The 25,949-nt window shown below is 37.1% G+C and overlaps 1 protein-coding gene across 1 annotated transcript in view; it reads right to left on the bottom strand.

Moving 5' to 3' along the window:
* Positions 1-25,913, bottom strand: part of RASA1 (RAS p21 protein activator 1) — a 47,205-nt gene extending 21,292 nt beyond the window's left edge. Inside the window, exons 1-10 of the mRNA XM_030237039.2 lie at positions 25,340-25,913; positions 15,614-15,763; positions 14,223-14,358; positions 13,391-13,461; positions 10,423-10,540; positions 9,524-9,555; positions 8,031-8,083; positions 7,259-7,409; positions 4,221-4,299; positions 1,169-1,289 (exon numbers count right to left, since the gene is read on the bottom strand). Of these exons, the coding sequence (XP_030092899.2) occupies positions 1,169-1,289; positions 4,221-4,299; positions 7,259-7,409; positions 8,031-8,083; positions 9,524-9,555; positions 10,423-10,540; positions 13,391-13,461; positions 14,223-14,358; positions 15,614-15,763; positions 25,340-25,719 (1,291 nt within the window). The 5' untranslated portion in view covers positions 25,720-25,913. The remainder of the gene's footprint in view (positions 1-1,168; positions 1,290-4,220; positions 4,300-7,258; positions 7,410-8,030; positions 8,084-9,523; positions 9,556-10,422; positions 10,541-13,390; positions 13,462-14,222; positions 14,359-15,613; positions 15,764-25,339) is intronic.
* Positions 25,914-25,949: the final 36 nt, after the last annotated feature.

The raw sequence follows: 25,949 nt of genomic DNA, 5'->3' as shown, positions 1-25,949 counted from the left end.
CTCAGAATAAAACTTCTCAACAAATTAGATGCTTCCCTTATTCTGTTCAGAAGGTATAGTTTGGGGTGGTTTGGGGTTTTTTAATGTCTCTTGTATTAGTCTATATGTAAACTCATACCTTCTTTCTTGCATTTGGTCACTATCCAGATTACCACCTGTAACTTATCCTTCTTGTCATTTGCAGAAATCTTGTTATTGATACCGTTTTTCTGCGTCCATTAATGCTGATTTTTCCAAAAAGTAGAAATATAACACTCGGCAAGGGACCAGCTTCCTCAAAACTTCAAAGACTTGTTCAATGGAAATTCTTCAGGGTAATACTGAAGGTTACACTGAAATAAGTCAAGCTGTCAGCTTTTAATGTGCTTATTGTATGTTATGCTGTGTCAGCGTTAGAACCCTAAAAAGTCACTATATCCTTTGTACGGCAGACTGTGCATTTTAAATTTACGATTGAAAACATACAACCTGACTTGGAATAACAAAATTAAACCAGCTGTTCTCTGCAGTGAATGTACAGATTTACACTATTCTAGCTCTCTAAAACCTCTATCAGCTAGAACTTAGTGAGTTCAATATTAAGTACAAGCACTTTATGAAAATACATTTTATTTCATGATTTTGAACACTACCTTTGACAAGGATGCCTACTTTTTGTGCTGTGCTGATTTTTTCAGAACTGCCAACCTAAATTTTTATGCTGCATGTAATTTCATGTATCACACTGTTCTATTAATCTACTACTTAAGGAAAGAGATCTTTCACACTCCTTACATGCTTTCTAGAACCTTTTGCCCACTTCAATTTTGCTCTTTCTAGTACCACTAAATTCAGCTAGGAGGTGCTGATCTCTGCTCTCTAGTGACCAACAAAAGGGCACAAGGAAATGGAACAAAATTGATGCAGGGAAATTTCAGATTAGACCTTAGGAAAAAGTTCTTCACTGAGGAGGTGGCTGGTCCTTAGAACACGGTATGCAGGAAATGCTCACAGCCTGTCAGGGTTTAAGGAGTGTGTAGGTAATGCTCTTAGTCATGTGGTTCAGTTTTCAGTGGACCTGCGCATGATCTTTAAGACTCCCGTCCAATTTAAGATACTGTATGATTCTATGATCCTTATCGGCTTTTTCTCTTCCTCTAAAAAAATAACTGAGACAAACATAACTCACTTTTTTTCAGAAGATAACCTTTTTTGACAATATTTTTATAAAAAGCATCCTTTGTTTTCCGACGAATCGTATTGTAGATTTCTTTTCCATCCACTGTATCATTAAGCACTTGTTCTTGGTGCTAGAAAACATGTCAGAAAAACATACTTTAAGCTCAGAAATTGCCATTAAGAATGTATCCTATGAAGCTGCAATCAGGATCATCTTACTGAATGCTACCTAACTCATTACTATTGTTCTCTCATGCACTTTACTAAAGCATTCATTTTTCACACAATACACATGCTAGAAATGTACTATAACTCTTTCCATATTTCCCAAACTGAAAGAAAATAGGTTTCAATACAGACCATCTCCTATAAAGTAAGTCTTTTCCATGTAAAAACAAAAAACATGATGTTTCACTGTGATTTCACTGTGTTAAAATTTATGCCAGTCTTTAAGATTTATCTAGCTTCTAACTGTCTTCTACCAAAGCTCACAGGCCTGAGATATCATGGATAAATGCTGAAGCAACAAAAATAGAGTAGATCATAATTAAAACTGACTCAAAGTGGCACAGTCCCTCATACATCTCATTAGAAGTCACATATTGTAACTGAGCAGAATTCAGGACAAGAGAAGAAAGGAAGAAACAGGAAAGAGAAAAAAGATAAATTCACACAAAAAATGGTAGTATCTAGAAATGCAAGTAATAAATATGACCAAAATCCAAGCAAGGTCTGATCTTACTAAGTAAGCTGATGAACAAAAGTTCTTTAGCCATATGAAAAAACAAGAAAAGCAAAACTACAAAGTAGTAAGGACATCGCTGAGATGAAAAGAGACATATGAACTGGTTCTTACATAATATTCTACTTTTCTTCCTATGCATGTATCTGCAAGAATTATGATTTTGATCAAAACAACAGCAAGATGAAAAATAATTTGGTAATACTAATAGGAATTACAGGACCTGCAATGGAAGCTAAATCCATATGTTAGGAAATGATACCGTGACACAACATGATTATCTATCAAGAAAATGTCTTTGACATAAGTACACAAGGAGTAGTGCACAAAAGAAGGCATCTAGTGACAAATACTTTTAAATAGTAAATAGCTTATCAGAGACAGGAATTCCATCAGATTGATTCTAAAATGATGCAAAACTTTTGAATTATTTTTCCCCCTCAAAAACACAAAGCATGGTGCCACATGGGAAGGAAGTGAAGCTGAACATTAACTGCACCACTGAGCACCAAATTTTCAAATAAAGTCACAAGTGTATCTGGCTAGGTTTAAAGAATCTGAAGTACTCTGACATGGAAAATGAGTTAATAAAGAGTTCATTAATAGAGGAACTGTAACTTTCACATATGTGAAAGGCTAAAATGAAGAGTTATTGCCATTATTAAAGAAGAATAATAAAGAATGTTAGTAATTAAGTTTTCCAAGCAGCAGTCTCAGAACTCCTTTATGACTCAAGAACATTACTGAGCACAAGTTTATAGGAGGAAACAATGGGGAAGAATCAAGGACACAACAAAAGTAGCAGTATAGGAAAGATTGCAATAACAAGGAATGTTTCAGGTGAAACACAGCATTTTCACCTGTTGATACTTGCAGAAAATGAGATGCAAACAGCTGAGTCACTCATTGGAGGACTGGGCTGCGAACTGTTGGCTGTGCTAACATACTGGTCTCACAAGGATGGACTTAACTTCTGTCATGGCAGCCCCTAAGGTGCTGAGTTTTGGTTTTGTAACTGTACCGGTACTGGTAACATACCAGTGTTCTGGCTTTTGGTGACCAGTACCTGCATGGCCTCAAGACTCTCCATTTCCCACTCTGCCCCCTTCCTTAGTGAGGTGGCTTTCTGGACAATATGCTGGGAGCAGAGATAGCCAGGACAGATGACGCCAATTTATCTGAGGGATATTCTCTGTCATGTTACATCAGGATTAGCAATAAGCATGTGGGCACAGGGAGGTCTCAGAGAGCATCTGGGCATTAATCTACTTGTGGGAGGTGATGAGTGTTTGCCTTTGAATCACCCCTTCCTTTGCTTATAAAACAGTATTTATCTCAACCCAGGAATTTTTTTGCTTTTGTCCCATTCCACAAGAATAGGGAATGAGCAAACAAAGGTGCAGGTCCTTAGCAGCTCACCTGAGTCAACCCACTACAGAAAATTACATGTATATTTGTTAAGTGCTTTTCATTGGGAAAGGGAATTATGCATAACATGGTTCTATTCTAAATTGTTCTGGTACATGTTCAAGAAAGGTGAGTTCACACCAAAACTAATAACAGCAAGACAACTATGAAAACATCACAGTGACAGGGTCAGCTTCTGTGTGCTTAGCTTGGTGAAGAGAAGAAATGCTCCCATATTAATAAAACAGATGCTATAAAGGGGTATGAACTGACTGCAACTCTCTTTAGGGAGGACAAGAAGAGTAAATTTCTGATTTCCACTGAAACAGGAAAGCTTGAGCACAGCTTGGGCACAGAAAAATAAAAGAATAGGTACGTAAATTTTATAACTATCTATAAGCTCAAGAAAAGCTAAATGATGTGGTATGGTTACTACTGGTGATCTCTTGGAATCAATTTCTGCTATGGGGCAAGTGAGCTTCAGAACAAGTGCTGCAGTCCCAGCCCTGCAATCACTCCTGAAGCTTTTTGGGGCGTATAGGTTCCCTGTGACAGGAGAAAAACCCCAGACACAGAAGAGAGAAGGGCAGACTGGTTCCCCTTAATATGGCTCTAAATCAAAGCATGAACCCAGGAACTAGGGGCGCAGAGTTGAGGTCCAACACCTCAAGGCACAGACAGAACTTCCCATACTTTCTGCTGCCTACAAGCCATTCTTCAGTAAGCGTATGTATTTGAAGATAAAACAAAAGAAACAGATGAGATGAAAACATTGAAGTTGTTGATGACTGACTACTGGAGATGATGCTGTTTAACTACCACTGGTATCTCTGCTATAATTTACTTAATAAATTGATTTGATAGTGATTCAGTCTGTGACTTCAAAATCAAAGGCTCAGAGATTAAATCCTACCTGCATTGGAACAGGATCTTTTAAGTAATATCCTTCAACGATCTGCTCTTTTCTGTAGTGCTCAATGATGTCAGCAATACTGTTCCAATAAGAAAAAGAATACTGAAATGTTAAACACATTAATTTTTCCACCGTTTGAGAATCTGCTTTTCCCTAAATCCACAGAAAACATTCCCTCAAAGTTTTAAAAAAATCAAGTGTTAATCATCAATCTTATTTGAAAGGAATGAGGATTTACTAATATTCTGAAGTCAAGAAAGTTCACAAAACTGTATTCAGAATGTATTAATCCTAAACTCTGCAAAATATTTTAATGACTTGTTTAAAATGTCAAACAAGGACACTGCACTTTCAACATTCAGGTAGTACATGCGCATTACCCGCTTTCCAACTAGGCTGCAAAATTGGTATTTCTTGGCAATAATTTTCCAAGTGCTAGAGTAATTAGCTAAGTGGAATGGGACATACTCTGAGTCAAGTTCAATCCCGTTCTAGGAGGACAGGAATAAAAACCAGAAAAGGTTGGTAGCAGGGCTTATACAGATTACGACTGGACGTCACTGAGCTATCCTTTTAAATACTCATGTCAGTAGCACTCCTCTACAGGGATGCAGTCATTCTAGTCATCAGATTCAGACTGCAAGTGCACTTGGAAGACTCAGAAGAGAAGTAGTGACAGATACAAGCTGAAATTCAAGACATTAAAGTTGCTCTAATTTATTTTTGCACTACTGAAATTTACACTGTAATAAAGAACAGCAACAGAGACATTGACAGAAATGAATCATTTACATGCAAATATCCATCTAGAAAAAGAGCTAAGTAATAAAATAGATTAAATATACTCAGTGTGCCTTCTCAGTTCATGTATACTCAGCTGTGTGTGCAAAGATACAAATAAGGCATGTGTGCAACACAGGAACAATAGCTGATACTGTAAAATATCTCAAAAACTTCTAAATAAAGCTATATCAAGGTATCTTGGTTGGCTTTTCTATTTCATTCAGAAGGTATAAACTAGGCAAACTTGATAAAATTACCTTCCCACGAGTGTTTTTATTTTTTACGTATGTAAAATGAGATTAATGTTTCTTTCAGTTTTAATGAAATCAAGTAATTAATTTCAATTTTTACTGAGATGCTGTCTGCATATGCTGTTTTCTACCTAAGAATTTCAACTGTGTCACGTGACAAAAAACAGTGACTCAGTCATTACATTTCACAGTTTGAATACCTACTACCAACATTTTCTAATCAATCAAACAGCATCATATGAATTTTCTCACTCATCAAATCAGGAATACCTTGACCTTCAATGCAGCATCTGCTTTCTTGTTAAAAATGCCATTAGGAGTTCCTCAATGTAAGGAGCAGGCGCCTGCAAAATTTCTGCAATTTTGTAACATGGGCCGAAGAATAAGGTCAGTTGCATTTAAAAACTCCTTCTGTAGTTAAGAGTAACTTTTAGACTAGAACTCCAAGCCTCGATGGAGTACCTAAGGGCTGTGTTCATTATATGTTTGAATTTCCAGCAAATTTCCTAACCTTATACACATAGAAATTTGAACTGAATATCACCTTAAGAGTACAGTGGTAACTCTCCCAAACATACAACAAAACCAAAGATTTTCTTTGACACTACGGAAGGTCTCTGGAAAACTACGTACCAAAACACTAAAAGAAATTCTTAGAGCACTTTGTCATAATTTTTTGTTTCTTAACTTTAAAATCTTGTTTTCTGTTTGGCTGCATAGAATCTCTTTCAGACAAATGTAATCTACACACAAAGCGAATCCAGCATTGTATTATAAAGTAATCTCAAGCAATAACAAGCTAGTATCTTTCTGAAAGTGTACTGTTTAATGCTACAAACCCATTTGAGACTAATAAGAATTCCCCTAACTTGATAATTAATTTGACATTACCAAGGGTGGGGGGCTCCTGGTCTATGATCCTCCTACTAAGCCATGCAACTAGAAATTGGCATTTACCTTCATGAAAGGCTGATCCCTGCAGCTAGCCTAGTTTTCAGTAATGATGGCTGGAGGCCAGACTGATTAATGAAGAAGGTATTCAAGCAGCCTGGGTGTGAAATGGGCATAGGTTCAAAAGGATCCAATTATTTAGCCTCACAGCATCATGTGAGTGAAGTCATATGAAAAAGTCCACTGAACTTAGTTAAGAAGACCATGACATTTTCTCAGACATAGCTGCTAAATCTCTACTCACTCAGAAGTGACAGAAGTTCTCTATTAGGGTAAGAATGCCCATGTTCTAGGTGAGCAGGACTGGAAAAATGCTGACTTTTTTAAGGCAGGCAATGATCTCTGTTTAAGGGGGAAGGTGAGTTTTCACTACTGAAAATTCTTCCAGATCCAGCAACTCTAAAGAAATACTATCAAAGATGGAGGTGTACTGATAGTTTCTCCCATAAAAGGGGAAAGACCTCATTTTATCTTTTTCTGTTTTGTACAAATAACTATTTTTTTGCACCAATGACAAAAGAAATGCATCTTAAGTTTGTTCACTCTAAATGAACTGATCAATATTTCTGCTCCAAGTACCATGCACATATTTCAATGTAATTTAGTAATTTTTTCAACAACAAAGGCATTTTTAACCCCTTTCCTGTAAATACCCATAATTTGAAAACTCTATTGATTGTCTCAGATAAAATTAGCATTTTTATTTTCCCCTTTTCAAACAGACAAGAACACATGTAGAAGCTTCCAAGCTGCTTCAAATAGAGTAATCTCCTAATTACAGATACTCAATTTATGGGTCCACATGATCCATTCAAACCACAATTTACAGAGTGAAGCAACTGGTTTGCAGAACAACTTGTTTCAAGAGAAACAAGTTACACTTAGGTTTTAAGCTGTAAGAATCTGCTCAGTTAGAAGTAACTACTATGGAAATTAGAGAAAATATTTAGCATAAAGGAAACAACAGTCTTAAAATCATACTAATAAATAATTATCAGAAGCAAGTTATGCAAGCACAAAATATGCATAATTCCTTCTACCACAAGTACTCACCTATTATAGTATCTGCCTCCCATCATAAACTGATTGTTTGATGTTGGACATATTTTAAAACGCTGAATATTTTCACTGGTCCGGAAATAAAGTGAATAATCACCAGGAGTATTATCTGAAGGCCTCACAAGAAAACTGCACACCTGACCAACTGAAAAGATATCATAACAGTGTTATTTTTCTTAGTGATATACGTAAACCCTTAAAAAATCTATTTCTACATAAGAGAAGAAGAACTGTACACTTGAAGAGATACAAAACCTATAAAGGTAAATTCCAGTAGCGATCTCAAACTAAAAGAACTAGTGCTAAACCACCAAAATTAATGAAAAATGGTTCAGCTGCAGCCTGCAACCTAGCCACATCTTTGCCTCCTCTTTAAAACACCATAAAAAAAAGTTTGACATTTTCAAATCTCTGTGCCAGTATTTAAAGTGGAGTATTAAACAATATGGGTCAGAAGTACTGTTTTCATTTAAAGAAATACTTGCTTTATGAAAGCGAAATGATTGATTACAAACATAACAATTTAAAAATTAATTAAATCAAAAATTATTAGATTAACTTTACTTGAGATCATACTCAGTACTGATAGCCATGAAAGTTTTCATCCAATGTAGTATTCTACTGAGGAAGCACTCAGAGGGATTGGAGAATCTAAAACACTCATTTAGGTTCAGACATAAAAGGAAGTTTTGCCATAGTTTAATACTAACAGGATCACTTTGTGCCATTTCACTATCACTGTATTTCACATCAGAAATACACACACCTGTCATCAGCAAATTGTAAGCTTCTTGTTTGGAGATCTTCCCATGGAACCATCTTAACAAAGATGAAGACAAAAATTAGAAAACAAGACTACCAGCTCTCTTGGTTATGCTGACATCCAAGGCTCTGGCACTGATGAATTAATCTTTATTTTAAAAGAGCCAATATATATAGATGAGACAATCAATGTCCACACTACTTAATGATTCCCTCCTCCCAACAACATGAAAACACTAACACTAATAGGTATATAAATAAATTACTTCAATAAAACACTTTGAGCTGATGTTCAAATACAAGTGAGTTCAGAGATTGATATGAATTGTCCAAAAAGTAGATAATTTGATAGGCATTATTTGAAATCATACAGCAATGTACTAGAACAATGAAATCTGAAGCTCAAACAAGAAGTTATGCACAGAAAACCTCAAACTCAAATTGCCAGAACCGTGGAAATAAAATCTAGCTTTTAGATTAATGAATATAAACTGCTTTGATCTCACACCTTGTACTTTCCCAGAGTCTTGTCTCAGAGTAGTACCCCACAAAAGTTCACAGCCTCTGCCTACTTTTGGCATGATAATTACCACTATTAAGAAAAGCTTGACATGCTGCAACTTAATAGTTTTTATTTAAAGGAATGCTAAAGATACAGTGCTTTCATTAAAAAAGACCCCAATTTCTGGCTTTCTTTATATATACCTTCAGATACTAATATGGATTCCTTTGAAAGGTAAACAACAGCTGAAAGACACAATCAAAGCTCCACATATCCCCTACAAGCTACTTTCCAAATATGAAATTTCCACATTTGAAGACATCCATACTGCCAAATTGACTAGCAGAACACAGTAAACCAAACAGACCACTAAAATGCCTCCTTCTGACACGAGCCTCTTGAAAAGTGGGAAACAGCCAAAAAACAGGAAGCACAAATATCACAAACAAATGAGTACATCAGATAAGTCATCAAAGCACTAGACATTTTTCACAACTATGTGCCACTCATCCTCACTTGTGAATGTAATCTACTAACAGACTGACATATCAACACTGCTGATTCTAAGCTGAATTTAAAAAAAAAATTAAGTATCTAAGCAAGTAGGAAACTTACAGTCTTGTGACTTTTTCTTCAAACTTTAAGCATTATAAGAATCACAGAATTGTACAAACAAGAATCCTTTGCATTGGAAAATACCATTAAGATCATCATGTCCAATCCTTAACATAGCGCTGCCAAGGCCATCACTAAACCAATGTCCCCAAGTGCCACATCTTCACAACTTCTAAATCCCTCCAGAGATGGTAATTCTACCAAAAGTCCAATACAGGACTTTTTCACATTAATTATCCCTGCATCTGCAACAGCTAGTACATAAAGAAGTCTTGAGATTAAAAAATACATCTCTTTGGTCACTTTCTCAAAAACTTAGAAATCTCACAGTGGAACTTGCCAGATAGGATTGCTTTCAAAAACAAAACAAAAACCCTTACATTTTGCCTTCATGGGGATCTTCTTCTCTTCCCTATGAGAAAATTAACATATTAAGTGAATGACAACAGTACAACTCAATTTAAAAAAAAAAAAAAGTCATAAGTTTAGATCTTCTGTAGAAAAAAAATTACATTTAGACATCTGAGGCATTTTTTACCTAAAAGACTTACTGCAGCTCTATGAAAAGGTTACCTCTTCATTCATTAGGTGAAAATTCAGCAAGAAATGTTATTTCTGATGATTACTTCATTCATGATCCAAGTCCTTTAGAGGTGGTAACTTTTTAGAAAGTTTCAACCTTCTCAGTCTTCCTAAAGTTAAATTACAACTGACCTACCAGTCTACAGTTCAACAGTCTAGTGTTGTCACTTCAGCTTAGCTATTCACATCCTGACACAGGTCATCTATGAGAAGCATCTCAAGTAACACTGCTACTGGCCAAACATACATACTGTGCAAAAAGATATTATAAAAGAATGTTTTTTTTTCTTTTTTTTCTTCTCACCAATAAATTTTTAATCCAAATTTCATCCTAGAATAAAGAGAAAGACCTACCACAATGCAAAATTACATTCTGTTGAGTTAGTGAACATTTGATGGCAATTGCAAGAAAGAAATGCAACTGAATGATTCTTCACCAGGACAGAAGATTTTAGGGAAATTGCCTAGTAAATTTACAGTACCATTTCATTATCTTTGGACAACACATGAATCAACATTTTTTGATAATAAACTATGGTGACAGGATTTCGTTTTTTAGTACTACTAGATGAATTTATAAGGTTCAGAAAAGTACAGAATTAGAAAACAGGCAATTAAATGTCACTAGTTTTTGTTCAGTATTATTTTATAAAAAAATCCCATTCATTCAAGAAATTTGAATACAAAAATTACTTACCACTTCTTCTACCAGGTCTTCCACAATAAGACCTTGTTCATCTGTCCGTAGGTTTGTAACCCACATCCAGCCATCTTCCAATTCATTATGGACAATAAACATGTCTCCTTTAAGGAAACTGAAGAGGGTTACAGCAAGATTTAAATCAGAGATACAATCATAATATAACGTTTAATGAACACAATGAATTCTTGAGTATAATTTCTATAAAATATTTGGGAAAAACCTATTTGTAAAAAATGTGGGAACTGATATTCCAAACACATGTATTTTTCCTCACGTTTAAGTGGCTACTATATACAGGTTTTCATCTTTTGATTTATGTTTAGTATCTAATATATACTTTAGTTCTGTCAACTTCAAAGTGTGCTAATGTATAAAACAAAAATAACACATCAATATTAAAATACAGTAATACTGTTCTTTTATCAAGAGAGATCAAATACGCAACAAGTAAAATAACCCTTAGCAGTCCATAAGAAAATAATATTCCTTTCATTGAAAAATTACTTTGCATAATGTAAGCTGTGGAATACCTATTCATTATGTTCTCACATATGAAGACAAGTGATGCAAAGAGAATACAGAGCAGTTACCAGAGATGCCATGCAATTAGCTACAAGCATAAGAAGCATTAACATGCAGAATCAGAGAATCACAGAATCAAACAGCTTGGAAATTACTTCTGATATTATTGAGTCCAACCTACTACCAAATACCACATATCAACCAGACAGGGGCACTAACTGCAAGATCTAGTCTTTCCATAAACACCTTCCAAGACAGTTATTCCACCACATCCATTTGCAGCATTTCAATGTCTAATCAGCCCTTCTGTGAAAAATTTTCCCCTAATATGCAACCTAAAGCCACCCTGTAGACTAAAGGGGAATTTAAGATTATGTCCTCTTATCCTACCACTGGTTGCCTGGCAGAAGAGACTGAACCCTACTTGGCTACATGCTTCTTTCAGGGAGTTGTAGAGAGCAATGAGATCTTCCTTGAGACTCCTTTTCTCCAGACTGAGGCCCTGAGCCATTCTAACAGGACTCGTACTCCAGACACTTTACCAAGTTCCATTACCCTTCACTGGACACACTCCAGGACCTCCATGTCTTTCCTGATTTGAATGGCCCAGAACTGGACATAGTACTCAAGGTTTGGCCTCACCGGTGTTAAGCAAAGGGAAAGAATCACTTTCTTAGTCCTACTGGCTACACCACTGCTGATCCAAGCCAGGATGCCATTGACTCTCTTGGCCACCGGGGCACAGCTGGTTCATCTTCAGCCAGCTGCTGGCCAGCACCCCCAGGTCCATTACCGCTGGGCAGCTTTCTAGCTCTGCAGAGGGTTTATTGGGGCCAAAGTGCAGGACCTAGCACCTGGTCTAAGGAGTTTTAATTTCTGAAAGACTAGTGTAAGTTACTCCTTAAATGTTAAGAACACACACTCAGGTCACATGAAAACCTTTCACTGCAGCACAGAATTTCTGACCATGTTTCACGATGCATAAAGGTACAAGAAAAACAATAAAGAGAGAAGCTCATTAACCACCATTTCAAAATTTCACAGCAAATATCTATGGCACGCCTCTCATTTAAGTAGGCTAACAGAAAAACTAAAACACAACAAACCACTGTTGAAAACAGAGAATAAATTCATCTGCTATTCAGCTTTAACAGGTGATAAACAACAAAAGCACCGTCAGTCACTGCATAGTTACTGCATGGAAGACATGTTGAAATTAACTCAGTAATACTTCAAACTTAAGAAATATTTACTATGATATTAAAATTCTAAGTCAATATTCTCTGAAATACATAATTTCTTCAAGAGCATATTAATTCAATCTAGAACAAATCTGAGAACTCTGGTCTCAGCTATGCCATGAACAGAACTATTTTAGCCATATAGACATCAAACAGAAATACCAACTTTGCATTTCAGCAAACAACAACTCAACTTTTTTTCCTATCCTAAAAGAGGAAGAAAAGGTTTAATTGCCCATAATTTTTGTTATGATAGCAAGCAATAAAATGCTATTTCCTCTTAAGCTGATAGGTGCAATAAGACATGTAAAGGAGTCTTTTTGTTTGCTGTTTTCACACAGAGTAGGAAGCCTTAGTTGCAATGTGCCACTAGAGAGCCCCTTTGCAGTCTATCACCTTAGTAAATCACATAATAACAAAAATAAACATCCTCATATCACCCTTTAAAGGATCAGATTGCACTGTGAGTCCTGGAATAAATTTCCATCCAAATGAGGATAAAAACCTCTCATACTTTTCTCTACATTTTAAGATAATAATCTTAAACCTAAGAAAATTCCCAATTCAACTGGTGTATTACATCAGCTTATGAAATCTGAATCATTAGAGAGATTAGAAATTACCACAAATCAATTTCAAATCTTCCTATTTTTTCATCTGGAAAAAATTATCTCAAGAAAGCAGTATCAATCCCAACTAGCTAGAAAATGGTCTTCTATTGAAAGACTCATTTCTTCCATTCTTAAATTTGTAAGTAGTTAAGGCCTACTTTCTCTTTCTAGTGATCCGAATTGTCTCCCTCAGCTACACCTGTAATAGTTCTTTGGCAGTTCAGAAAAAAGCCTAGCTCATTTCTTTCACGTGCTCAGGTAAGGCACTTCCATACAGAATTCTTTGACACATAAATTTATCCTTTAGTAAAAAATCTAGGGCTTTAGAAAACATATTTCAAAATTGAAACATTTTAATTCTATGTACTGTTATGTACCTTCCATTCAATTAATACAAACAAATATACCAAGAACAAAATGTCTTATTCTTATTTCCAACCAAAGAACAGAGAGATATCATCTGTTAATTTAATTGTGGCAAGTTGAAGATGCAACTGGAAAATACTTGCATGTGAACACCTACCTAAATTACTACTATTTATGAATACTCTTGAGAATTTCACAGCTACTACTGTTACTCAAACATACCTTATTTCATCAGTTTCTGGCACTTTGGTGTAAGGTAGAATTGCTCGAACTCTCCTTCTGTCTTCCACAGGCTACAGTTTAAAAAAGAGCAATGTTTTTTTCTCTATACACTGTACTGTATATTCTATACTGTAGAATCTTTCTCCCCAGTCTTATGCTATTCTGAGGCAAAGAACACCACTTATATCTGCCTGGCTATTTTTTTATTTTCAAAGCTCAAAACTACTGTCAGCTAGAAATGTGTAACTTGTTGACTAAGAGCACTTACTTTAAATTTAGTAATTTTTTTTACTTATAATAAGTGAAATAACATCCCAAATTTTAACATTCAAAAACATCTTTATTCAGGTTTTGGTACACCGAATATTTTGCAGTGTTTTTTTTTTCATTTTAACTACTTTTGTTGTTTTAAGGATGGGCATGTGAAAGAAACCTTGGTTTTCTACAGGATGCATTTTGAAACTATTGTTAGATATCCAAAATGTGACAAAACAGTGAAGGTTACACTGTAACAGTGCTCTTTATTACAAGAACTCAGTATTGTCTTGTCTTTCTCTGTCTACTTAAAATGATGTTACTACATCGTGCAATAACTGCAATATCTTCCTCAAACTCTATCTTCTTCATTATGTATTTTTATTACATAGCAAATTTTTTTCATCATTTCTTTGTATCAGTAAAAATGCATTTTTATACTGCCTATAATTCCACGTATGCCTATTAAAAACAACAGGAAACTTTCTAGAATTTTTTTCCCGAAGAAAATTTTGAATAGTGATTAAAGTTACAAACATTTCAGTAAGTTAGTCTTCAGAAATTTTTTTTTACTTGCCTCTGGAGGTGCTACTGGAAATAAGAGCTTTTCCCCTTTCAGCAGGCAGGACACATGACTGTAATAACCGATCAGGTCTGAGAGTGAAGCAAAGCGACGCCCACCAATGTAATAATCTCCACACATGGCAATAATCCTATTAATAAAAAACCAGAAGCTTGACATTAGAAAAAATATTGCCACCAATTTTTTTTTGAAGAAAAGAAGATTAGCATCATGTTTAATTCTTAAAACAGTGCCTATATTCAGCAAAATGCAGTATTAGACTGTTTGTAAACATGTAAATAAACCTAATGAATATCTTATCAAAAATATTCATACATATATTTTATGAACCACCAGTTTTATATCTAAAGAAAGTGCTGATTCACAGAAAAAGACAGTACATTTGTCAGAACTAAAGGAAATTTAAAAAAAAGTGTGAACATCCTGGAAAACTGAAATAATGCACGACTACACAACAGTATTATTACTTGTATCATGCACAACATACATCTTTTACAATAGACATAACATGAACTAATTAGCAAAGTAATTTAACAAAAAATTACTACACTTCAAAACTATACAATGCAGAAAACAAACACCATCAAAAATTAGTAATTTTGTTACAGTTAGTTTAGCATCCATATTACAAAAATACTTTGGAATTAAACTATCTCCTGAAACTCAATTAAAAAATTTTATATCTAATGGTAAAAAGCTCACATAACCATTTCAGTAGTTAATGCATAATTTGAATTAAGTTGTTTCTCTCAAGAAGTAATGTTTAAAATGCATACAAAGATGAATCTTTAGATATTAAGTCCAAGCTCATAAGCATATAGCACTGCAACAGAAGTCAGAAAATAATGCTCAGGACATATGCTGAAAGCTGTTTCCAACAAATCTTTCAATTACCAAACATATAATCTATTGGTGTTTTTTGCTTTGGAATTTTTTTCCGGCTTTTTTTTGTTTGCCTGGATTTTTTTTGTTTGTTGTGGGGAGGTGTTTGTTTTGGGTGGGTTTTTTGCCCTCAAAATAAAGGAAGCAACCAGATGTGCTAGCACTTTAACTGTGATAACTACAATGATTACTATGGAACAGACACAAACCAATCTCCTTCACTGACTAATGAAACCTGCATGGTGCTTTAAGTCTATTCAAACCACTTAGGCAAGCTTCTCTATCCAGATATTTTTGGTTTCCTCACACTTCGGTTCTTCACCCTACAAAGTAATTTTAAAGTAGCATAATTTAAAACAATCAAATACAAGAAAAAAGCTGTACAATGAAAGCACTAAGAGTCAAAAATATTGCATTAGAATGCAATCATTGTTCACTTTATTGTGTTCTGAAACAAAAAGTAGATAGATCATAGTATTCAAAATAAAACACTTAATTCTCACCTAAAATGATTGACATTTGTTTTACTAAGGAATGAAAGCACAAATGAACCTGGTCTCCGATCACTCTCTCGAATAAGATAACTTCCAGGTTTTCCTGCTTGTCGAAGACGTTCTTCTGCAATTGTTCTGTCAAGTTTTCCATGATACCACCTGAAAAAAGAGTAACAATGGGCATCCTAAGAACTTAAGGGTTTTGTTTACTTTCAGAAAATAGACCCAAGAAAGGAAGAAAATCTTTGAGTCAAAACCCATATAACTCCAAAACTTTGTCCATGAACTTGTTACAAGTTCAATCTCCCAGTTGACTCATTTCCAATAAACAGTATTTTTAACACAGCAGAGTTTTTCAGACAACCTACTTTTCCTAAGGTATAACCCTAAGAGGCAGAGACTCTACACATACCATAGTTTTTATCTCCTCCCTAATTTGCTTACTTTAAAAAACTAGAAACTGAGGTGACTGACCAGACTTGGAGGACTATTGTATTTTAAAACTACAAAGATGTCAGTTCAGGCTCAGTATTTCAAAAGCACAAACAGAGAAGTGAATTCTATCAGACTGTTCCTCAGCTGACAGTGATGTTGCTACAGCAAAGCCAGTAAAGAACTGGACAGCAGTCACCAGGCCACCATCCAGCCCCAAAATCACCTTTTCTAATCACAATGTGCAGTCTCTCAATCAAAAGTGAGTGCTGATACATGGCAAAATACCAGACTGCAAAATATGACAAAGGAAATCTTTAATCTACTGCTGCTATTCAAGCATTCAATCACCTTTCTCAGTTTATTTGTACAACCTTTGTCAGAACTCTTGTTCTACTTCAAATGATTAAGAATAACTTTTTCTTTTTAAAAAAGTAGTGATAGAGAGCAGTTTTCAAAGACAGCTATTGCTCTCATTACCTTCACCAAGCCACAGCATGTTCCACAGCTATATATTGCAATAATTCATTAGCTCCTCCACCTAATTTTGCCTGATTAAACCTTTAATTTCTACACTCAGAAATTGTCAGCTTCAAAACAGCCAGTGTTTTAGACAATTAACATCTTTCACCACTTCAGATCACATACCATTTAGTTCTAACAGTTCAGACAGTTTTGTAAGATTCACAAACATGCAATTTAGAAGCTATGTAAATGATCTCTTGAACTAATATATGCAAAAATATCAAATATTTCACAGCATACAGCTTCCATAAAAAAAATCAAAAGCTGACCTGTTGATAAAATCTGAACAAAAGCAATTGTTTTTCTACAAAATGGAAACAAAAGCTTTGAGAGCTTTTATCCGAACAAAACCTTGGTAAATCAAACCAAAAAACATCATTTCACCAGTAGGAGCAGCACAAGCATAAATACTGTTCAACCTGACAAAACTGGCTGTTTGCTAGTATTGCTCCCCTTTGCTTCTCTTCCTCACCCTGATCAAAACAAGCTAAATCAGCAGAAGCACTGTTGTGTCTGTACAACATTTAAAACTTGCAACTGCTGCAGACCTAGTTATATTAGCAAGAACCAGTGTCATTCCATTCCAGAGCAAAGCAGCTTCATTCATGAACAGAAATCTGTTGTTCAAAGACAGTCACATGCCTTCCCGATGAGGAAGGTCTTCTAGGAAATGAATCAAAACGAAGACAGTTGATTATCAAGTAAGTGGAATTAAATATTTTATGTGTCAGTATGCACAGCACAGCTGACACCTGAGTGAGTTTGCTCCCAACACATCACAACTGGGCATTGCTTTCCTGGATAGACTGACTTTAATAAAGTATATAACTCCTCTGAGACCCAAGAAACTTCCCTGATGAAGAAACCAACATACCATTTCATGGAATCTATTTTAGACTGATAACAGGTTCATTGAGCTTTTATTTGTTCCTATTTATTACCCACTTGAGGAAAATAATCTTAGTTCTATTGAGAGATACACTGCATTAAAATGCCAAATTTAAAGAAAGGCACAATTTCAAAATGAAGAAGTGGGAGTCTCAATAAGAATGCAAATTACAAAAAAAAAAATAATTTTACAGAATAAACAGAAAGGCAGGATCATATGCAAATAAAAGGATTTTTCTGCAAGGGACCAGGATTTCTAACAACAATGGCACAAATTTAGGTGCCCCAATTCCCAGTCCAGAAGCCTCCAACAAAAAAGACACCCTCCTTGCTGGTGATGGCAATATATATATATATATATATGAATATATATGTATGTATGTATGTATGTATGTATGTATGTATGTATGTATATGTATATGTATATTGGTATATGCCACATATTGGAGATCACATCCCCTAACATTGAACAGGCTATATATTTTGTTCCATTCAACACTTTTATATCAAGTGTACCAGAAGACACTTGACATTTATTACCTGGTAAAGCATTTAAGGAAATGTTTGTTTTCTGAAATAAAAATATTAAGTTAGCTTCTGCAATTAAATTCAGTGTCACTGAGCCCACATATAAAATGTTAACTTCTGATGGCAAAAAAACCCCACTGTATTTTACAGTTCATTCTGCACTAGTGTAATGTACCAAATTACTCTATAGTACTAGCCACGGAAATAAATATTAACACTAAATTTAATACACATGACAGTAAAGCAGTCAATATTGAGCAATGATATGAGAAAACAGCTCAAGTGATATCCTCAGGAAACCTCTGTAGTTTTTACACATCTTAAAAAAGATAGGATACACACTTAAGTGCCAACTTGTATAATATCTTTAGAGTATGCAAAATGGTTGTCAAGAAATAACTGCATTTTTTCAAAGAGCAGTTTCAATATATAAAAACACTTATTCTCATCATATACAATCTAGTAGCACTGAAAAACATCGCCATCAGAATCAATGACTTTTAACCCATCCTGCTATCACCAGTTTTCAGTATTATAGAAAGATACATGCTGCAACTTCCCATCATAATCTTCAAGGACTTTGACAGTAAACACTGTTTTACAAAACTGCAGTACTAATGAAAGATTTTAGAATCTCTTATGCTGCATTACAAAGGAAGATCCATCCAACAGTCAGTGCTATCCAAAGAAAGTACAACAGAAATGAGTAAACTACAGAACTAGCCGTACTCCTAATTTCATCAGAGAATAGAATGCAGAACACTCTGGAAGGATATTAACAGGCTACCATCACTTCTGAAATGAAATAAAATAACCCCTAGATCCTTTGGTTTTAAGCTCCAATCAGATAGCTGAATGAAGCCAGAGTATTTCTGCAAAAATACATCACAGGCAACCACCTCTCCCTCTGAGCTTCTACGTCAAGATTTACAACTTAAATATTTTGCAATCAAAACAGTTTCAAGTTTCTTGTTTTCAGTCCAAAGCAACGCCAAGCATAGAGATTCTTAATGGATGCAAAAGGAATTACTATGTATGGTGTACTTAAGTCTCATAAAAGGAATAAAAGTTTGGATGGGAAGGTATCACATTAAAAACCTGTTTAGATTATCATAAATAAGTTGCCAAATGATTGTGACTTACAAATGCTTACACTCAAAACTCTAACTCACTACTACTTAGATGTACATCTTCCATCGTTGCCAAAGACAAGGTCCCTCGAATTTCTCATCAGTCATCTCTGCTTGTTTGCCTGATTCTACCTAGGAACACTACTGTATTTCTAAAATGACCTTAGCATTTTTTAAATGCTGACAATCCACTCCTTTCATTGTGTTTTGAGCAAATATAATTCAATGACATTTTGAATTACAGCTCGTACTCTAACAATGCAGTTGCCGTTACTACATCCATTGAAAGAGAGTAGCCTTGCAAGCACATGTTATAAAACGATTTAACTATAAAATGTTATATCAGTTATAGATTGCAATTCAGGTGCTTTTTTCTGTGACTACCTGTTTAACTTGCCTGCTTTAAGAAACTTGTGTTATTGTTCTTTATTTTGCTTCTAAGAGAATACCAGTAAAAGGCTTCCATGTTTCAGAAAACTGTCAAAACTCTGCAGGAAAACACTCCCATCTGCCAGTTTATTTCAAAAGCAGCATTTTCAAAACTCTATCACAATTTAATTACAGCATGTAGACAAAACAAAGACACAACATCATAAAGAGCCTCTATATCCACACAAGCAACACACAGGAACACAGAATAATGGTGCCTATAACCACCACTACGCTGAGTGGCTGACAACTATATGTCAAGTCATGAACTGCATGGAATGAGCTGCACTGCAGATAGAGCTGCGACCTCTGGTCCACACACAAACAAGAGATTCCTATATTTTCCCATGCTCCACGGAAGATGATGGGTAGTCACACCAGCTCTATTAGGCCCAGCTAGCCCTTTCTACTGTCAGAAGGGATGCATTTAGCAAGTTCACAGTAGAGCTATACAGCTTCTGGCCCCCAGCACGGCCCAAACACCACAAGACCTGGGCAAGAAACAAGCCATTCACAGAAAGGTAGTAGATGGTGAATTTACTATATGGAAGGAGGCAGCTGCTATTACATGTGGAAGCATGTCACACTGTACAACCAAATCTTTATTTATGTATTTCCTTTTCACATATGGGAAAAGCAAGTGTGAAGTTTTGCCACACAGGCACGCTGCTGGCTTTGTTCACATCCTCACACCCACATGCTTCTCTGCAGAGCTGCTTTCCAGCTGTTTTGCCCCACCACATGCTTAGGCTTACTAATCCCTAGTGCCAGAGCTCTGTGTTTCCTTTGTCTAACTACACAAGATCTCCCGCAGCCCAATTCTCCAGCCTGTTCACATCACTCTAGATGTCAGCACAACTACCTGGTGTTTCAGCTGCTCCTCTTTCAGTTTTGCATTATCTGTGAACTTGCTAAGGGTGCATGCACTCTGTCCAAGCAGGACACAGTACTGGTCCCTGAAGGCACCCTAGGGAATACCCCCAGTAATTTGCCTCTAACTGGACTCTGAGCTGCAGATCATCCTGTTATCTTCCCAGTCATTCCACCGGTCTTCAATGCACCTCATGTCCTTTTACCTAAGCAACTCTCTGTAAGAAGACTATGGAAGACAGTGTCAAAAGCCTTACTAACGGCTTACCAAAGGCTTACTACTCTCCCCTTCTCCCCCAAGTCAATGGCTACATCAAAGAAGGCTCTTATGTTGGTTAAGCACAGTTTTCCTATTATAAATCCATGCTGATTACTCCTCACCACCTTCAGCACTAAATATTATTAAAAGATAATAACATTTAAATATATTATATATATTACATATTTATTTATTGTAAATATAACATAAATTTAAGTTAAATAACAGAATATATATTCTGTTTTATATTTTATATATATTATAAATATAACAGAATAAATATAAATTTAATAACAGAAATCTTTTTCTGCTCTATCACTAACAAGACTGACAGAACAGGTATTTTATATAAGACCACCTTCAGTCTTTAGATAATGCATAAAAGTATATAAAGCAGGTCAAGTGTATAAACTCTGTCAAGCACTGAACATCTTAGTACTAGTACTGACCATACTCTGTAGGGACACTGAGGCATCAACCCTGCAATACTTATGTGCAGCACACAAGACTGACTGTGTTAAAACAAGATGACTTCTCCACCCTTCTACTATGCCCACCAGTGTTGTGGTGCGTGTTCGGTTCCCAATTGAGTTATCTCCCCTGTTTTGTATTGTTCTCCCCTTTTGTAATGTTTCCCCCAGTTACAACCCCATACTTATGTTGATGGTTCAGTCCTGGTTCCCCCTTTCCCTCAAATGGTATCCTCCCTGTCTGGGTACGCTGCCAAGCCCTTGTCTCTACCCCCGTTCCGCTAGCAACTGCCCCTTTCGTTACATTTTCCCCTCCTCTCAGGCCCTGTCCATCTCCCGGCCCCCCCCCCCCCATCCTTCCAGAAACTTCTCCCTTCCCTAGGGAGTGATTGGGCAGGTGCCCCGAGCCCCTCCCTGGTTCGTGTATCACTTGTTGCCACCCGTGTCAGTTATGTTCAATTCTCCTCCTCAGTTTCCCCCATTGGTTCTTGTACACCCCTTTATATACTGCCGTTGCCCATTGTCCTTGCCTTTTCCCGCCTGGATTCCCTGGAGACAATGATACATTAAAACTCTGGACTGCACCAGGCGAGTTAAGACCCTCTTTTCTCTCTGGCTTCTCCGCCTTGCTGCTCCTCTCGATACTGTTGCTTCTGTCGAAGGCGCTGCCCAGACGTCCCTGACAAATCCGGGTAGTGCCCCCAGCTGCTAGGTGCTGCTGTGCTCCAAGCTAGCCGCGGCCGCCCCCCCCCCCCCAGCTCTCGGGGGAATGAAGTGCACTCGACGCAGCAGCACGGCAGCCCACCAGCAAGACATACTACAAGACACTTATTTTTTGGGGAAAAAGATATGAAAGAAACTGGAAAACTACTATGGGAATTTTACAAATTTATGCTTGAACCAAAATATGGAGTCCTATTCTGAAGAGACCTAAGCCCTCACTAGAAAATGTGTTTGTCTTCCCTTCACAACCACAGAACATATAGACAAAAAAGCTTGAAAAACCACAATACAGTATTACACTTCTTAATGGGGTAGGCTAGAAAATGAACTGCCAAAGTCCCACACTGGTATTATGGGACTCAATCAATGACACAAAAAAAAAAACTAAATAAAGAGCAGGTCAAGAGACTCTAGTTAGCGTTTAAACAAAATTACATTATCTAATGTTAACTAGAAATATTGATTAAACTACTGAAAAATTATCCTCAAGCTTCTGGCTTCAAATGCTGTCCGACTTCTAGTTTTACTAATCTGAATTTTTCACTTACATATGAACTAAAACACTCCGTTTATAATTGCTTCATTTCCTGTAGCAGGTTAGGTACAATGTTGTTTCACTGTGTTTAACCACTCATTTAAGACAGTACTTCTAACACCACACATCCAACCAGAAGCAGCCCAGAGTACACTACCCACCAACTTTTGAAAAATAAGGTGTTGTCTTCCATGCAAAACAGGAACTAATGAAGATAATCATTATCTAAAAAGGACAATATTCTATGCTAACTACATTAACTACCAAACAAAGAAACCTCATACATTAAAATCTATTGACATCACATTTCATTTTCTTTATACAGTACCTAACTGAACACATCGACATTATTTCCTCAGAATTTACAGTGCAACAGATAAATTCATTAGTCTGGAAATAAGCCTTCTCCAATTATTCAGAAAAAAAAATTCCTGATTTACTGAAACAAATGCAGAACTCTCAGCTTGCCACCTTGAATATTCATGTGAAGACACTAGAACCTCACTCTGTGATCAGGGAAATTATCTACTTTAATGGAATCCATTCTTATTTAGTATTTCTCTACCTGTCTTCATTTTCAGTGCTTTTTCTTATTATGTTGCCTGAACAAACTCCAAGAGTGACTGTAAGAATATATCTGCTTTGGGCAAGACTTGTTTTGACCAGACAGTATTTTGACAGCCGATTTCATTTTGTGTGGTTGATCACTTTCAGATTTCAACTGATTTCCATTTCAAACTGATAAGCACTGCTCAAAAAACACGTCATGAAAATGCCAGTTTTGCTGCAATACTGAAACAGCCCATGCCACATTAATAGAATATAAAATAATTTTGTCAACTAAGATTTTAAATCAAATACATTAAATAATCAGCATTCATTCATTCATTCATTAAATCCAAAGGCACTTCCTTATACTCTTTGAGCCTCTGTCACTGAGGTCTGCAAATGGGGTAGAAAGCAAGGGAAAAAATGACCTAAACAACCACAGAGTTGCCCACTTTATTCCCTAGTATCCTGTGCATCCCACATAGCATTTAGTTGCAACATAAACATACCACTGCTGTGCTCCATAAAAATGAAAATGCACACACACACACACACTGAATAGACAAGCCTCAAGTTAGCTTCACGCCAGATCAAAGATTAAAAATCAACCCTACTGGGGGATTCTGAGTTTGTGAATAAAGAGAAGGTCTTATATGCTAGTATCCTCCCACTGCTTGAAAATTAAATAATACACACTAAAAGAAGAAACATTCCCCCGATCTCCCTGAGCAAACTATATTTACAACACCCTTACGGGAAGTGCAGAACCTGCAGGCAGTTCATTTCACATCTCTTTGTATTAGTTACTATGAAAGCCAGAATGCCAACTTTACACTATTTAAAAGCATACTCATGTTTAAAAATGCATTTGTAATATTTTATGGCCTAAAAATTGGAAGACTAGGAACTCATATTGTATCTGGTTTGTGTCTGAGCTTTTTTGTTTGCTTTGGGCTTGTTTTTTTAATCTGGAAACAAGTTCAGAGAAGCTTGCTATAGAGGCAATTATAATTTTATGTCCTACTTAAAATGACAATGGCTTCTGAAATGGTAAGAGTATGTAACATAATGCCAAAGTTATCTCTGTCAGTCAAGTTATGACAGACTATAAAGAACGAACACAAAATTTCACACAAATTTTAGTTAACTTTCTGACCTATCTATATATATATATATATATCTCTTTAAATACAACTGTATGTTACTCCCTAAATTATCTACTATATGCAAGAACGACAAGAACAACATATTTATAGAAATTATACTAATGAAAAAATACAAGCCTCTGAAGCCATTTCATTTTGGGGAGAATATGATAAGGATATGAAAGAAAAGGTTTATTTTCTAGTCTAACACACATCTTGGAAGTGCTTTGAGTAAACCTGCAGATTTTCTACAGTGAAATCCAAAGGTTGTATAAAGAGAACTCACTAATTACATGGACTCCATATAATATTATCTGATCTTATATTTCACACAACTTAAACAAAGAACTAGTCTGCCTCTAGTGGAAGATTCTTTCTAGTACCAGCACAGAAGGAATCCAAATTAACCTGATGTACAGATAATTACAGTAAAACCTAACTATAAGTTTACAGATTAATCCAAATGTCTCCTCTCTCGAATAAGTTTAAACTGGCTGAGCAGCAAGACAGTTAAAACATATATAAAAATACCCCTCTGTTAACACTTTTAAAATTGGAAATTATTTCAATTCCTTTTTAATCCATGATTCAAGACTGCCTGAATTTTTAAAAAGATCCAACAAGTGGGCATTACTTTGGCTGTTTCTATATGAAATGGAAAAAAGTTACCTTCTTCTTTTTTTTTTTTCCCAGCAGAAAGCAATGCAAAACAAAATGATGACATGGTAAATAAAGCCTTTAATGCCATGGATAAGTTTTTTTACCCTATTTACAGAAATTAAGTTTATGACTCTACCGTGAAGGGGCTACCAGTGACTGGAAAAGTCTCCCCAACAGGTAGTTTAAACGACAAACAGAATAGCTCACTCTTCCTGGCAGCCTCTGCAGTACTGCTATTAAAACTTGCAAAAAACTAACTCAGCCGCCTTTTTCCCGTAAGCTGATACCACTGAGTACCGGAGGACCAGCTCCCCGTGAAGGGGAAGGAGTCCGACCTCCCTGCTGCCGCCACTCACTCTCCCGACTTGCGGGTGGGCTGCGCTCCACAGACCCCGGGCAGTGTTCCCGTAAAACAAACTTCCTGGTGGAACGGAACCGGAGGAGGGAGGGAAGGTGAAAGGGTGGGACGCAAAACTCCTGCGAGACTTTCAGCCGAGCTTGACACACACTCTTCCCGGCTAACGGTGGGGTCTTCCCAGCGGCGCAGTACCCACTCCCCACAAGGACTGAGGCGGGGTCGGTGGGTACTCACTGATTGGTGGGGGGCGCGTTGAGCGGAATGGCCACCTCCTCTTCCTCGTACTCCGGCCCGTCCAGTGAGTCTCCCTCGTCCACTGTCCCCAGCACCCCGGCCAAGGCGGGGGGCGGCGGCAGCGGGGGGAAGCCGGGATCGGCCGCCCCAGCGGACGCTGAAGGGGCTGGCTCCGCGCCCATCTCCAGCAGCCCCAGAACTGAGCACAAATCCGGCCCGCCTGGGGGGCCGCCGCCGACCAGGAAGGGGCCTTGCGGCTCCGGTGCCTGACTACGGCACAAGGCGGAGCAGTGCCCCAGCTCCCCGGCCGCGGAGGCTCCCGCCGTCCCGGCCACAGCGCCCGAGCCGCCCTCCTCACCCGTGGCCTCGGCCGCCATCATGTTGAGCCTCACCGGCGGCTTCACGCCGGGGAGGAGGCGACAAAGGGGCTCCGGGCCCCTGCCCCCACCGCGCCCCCCCCCAACCCGGCAGGCAGTGGACCGGGACGCGGCTGAAACTTCCCGGCGGAGATGGGCCGGGAACAATGCCCGGCTGGGCGGGGGCTGGACCGCTCCACAGGGCCCCGCGCGACTGCCTCGGCCCGCGGCCGCCCCAGGGAAGCGCCGCCCGT

This window comes from Serinus canaria, chromosome Z (genome assembly GCF_022539315.1).
Source record: "Serinus canaria isolate serCan28SL12 chromosome Z, serCan2020, whole genome shotgun sequence".
NCBI lineage: Eukaryota > Metazoa > Chordata > Aves > Passeriformes > Fringillidae > Serinus > Serinus canaria.
Note: the sequence above shows the minus strand (reverse complement) of the source record. Positions and strands in the feature narration are given on the sequence as shown.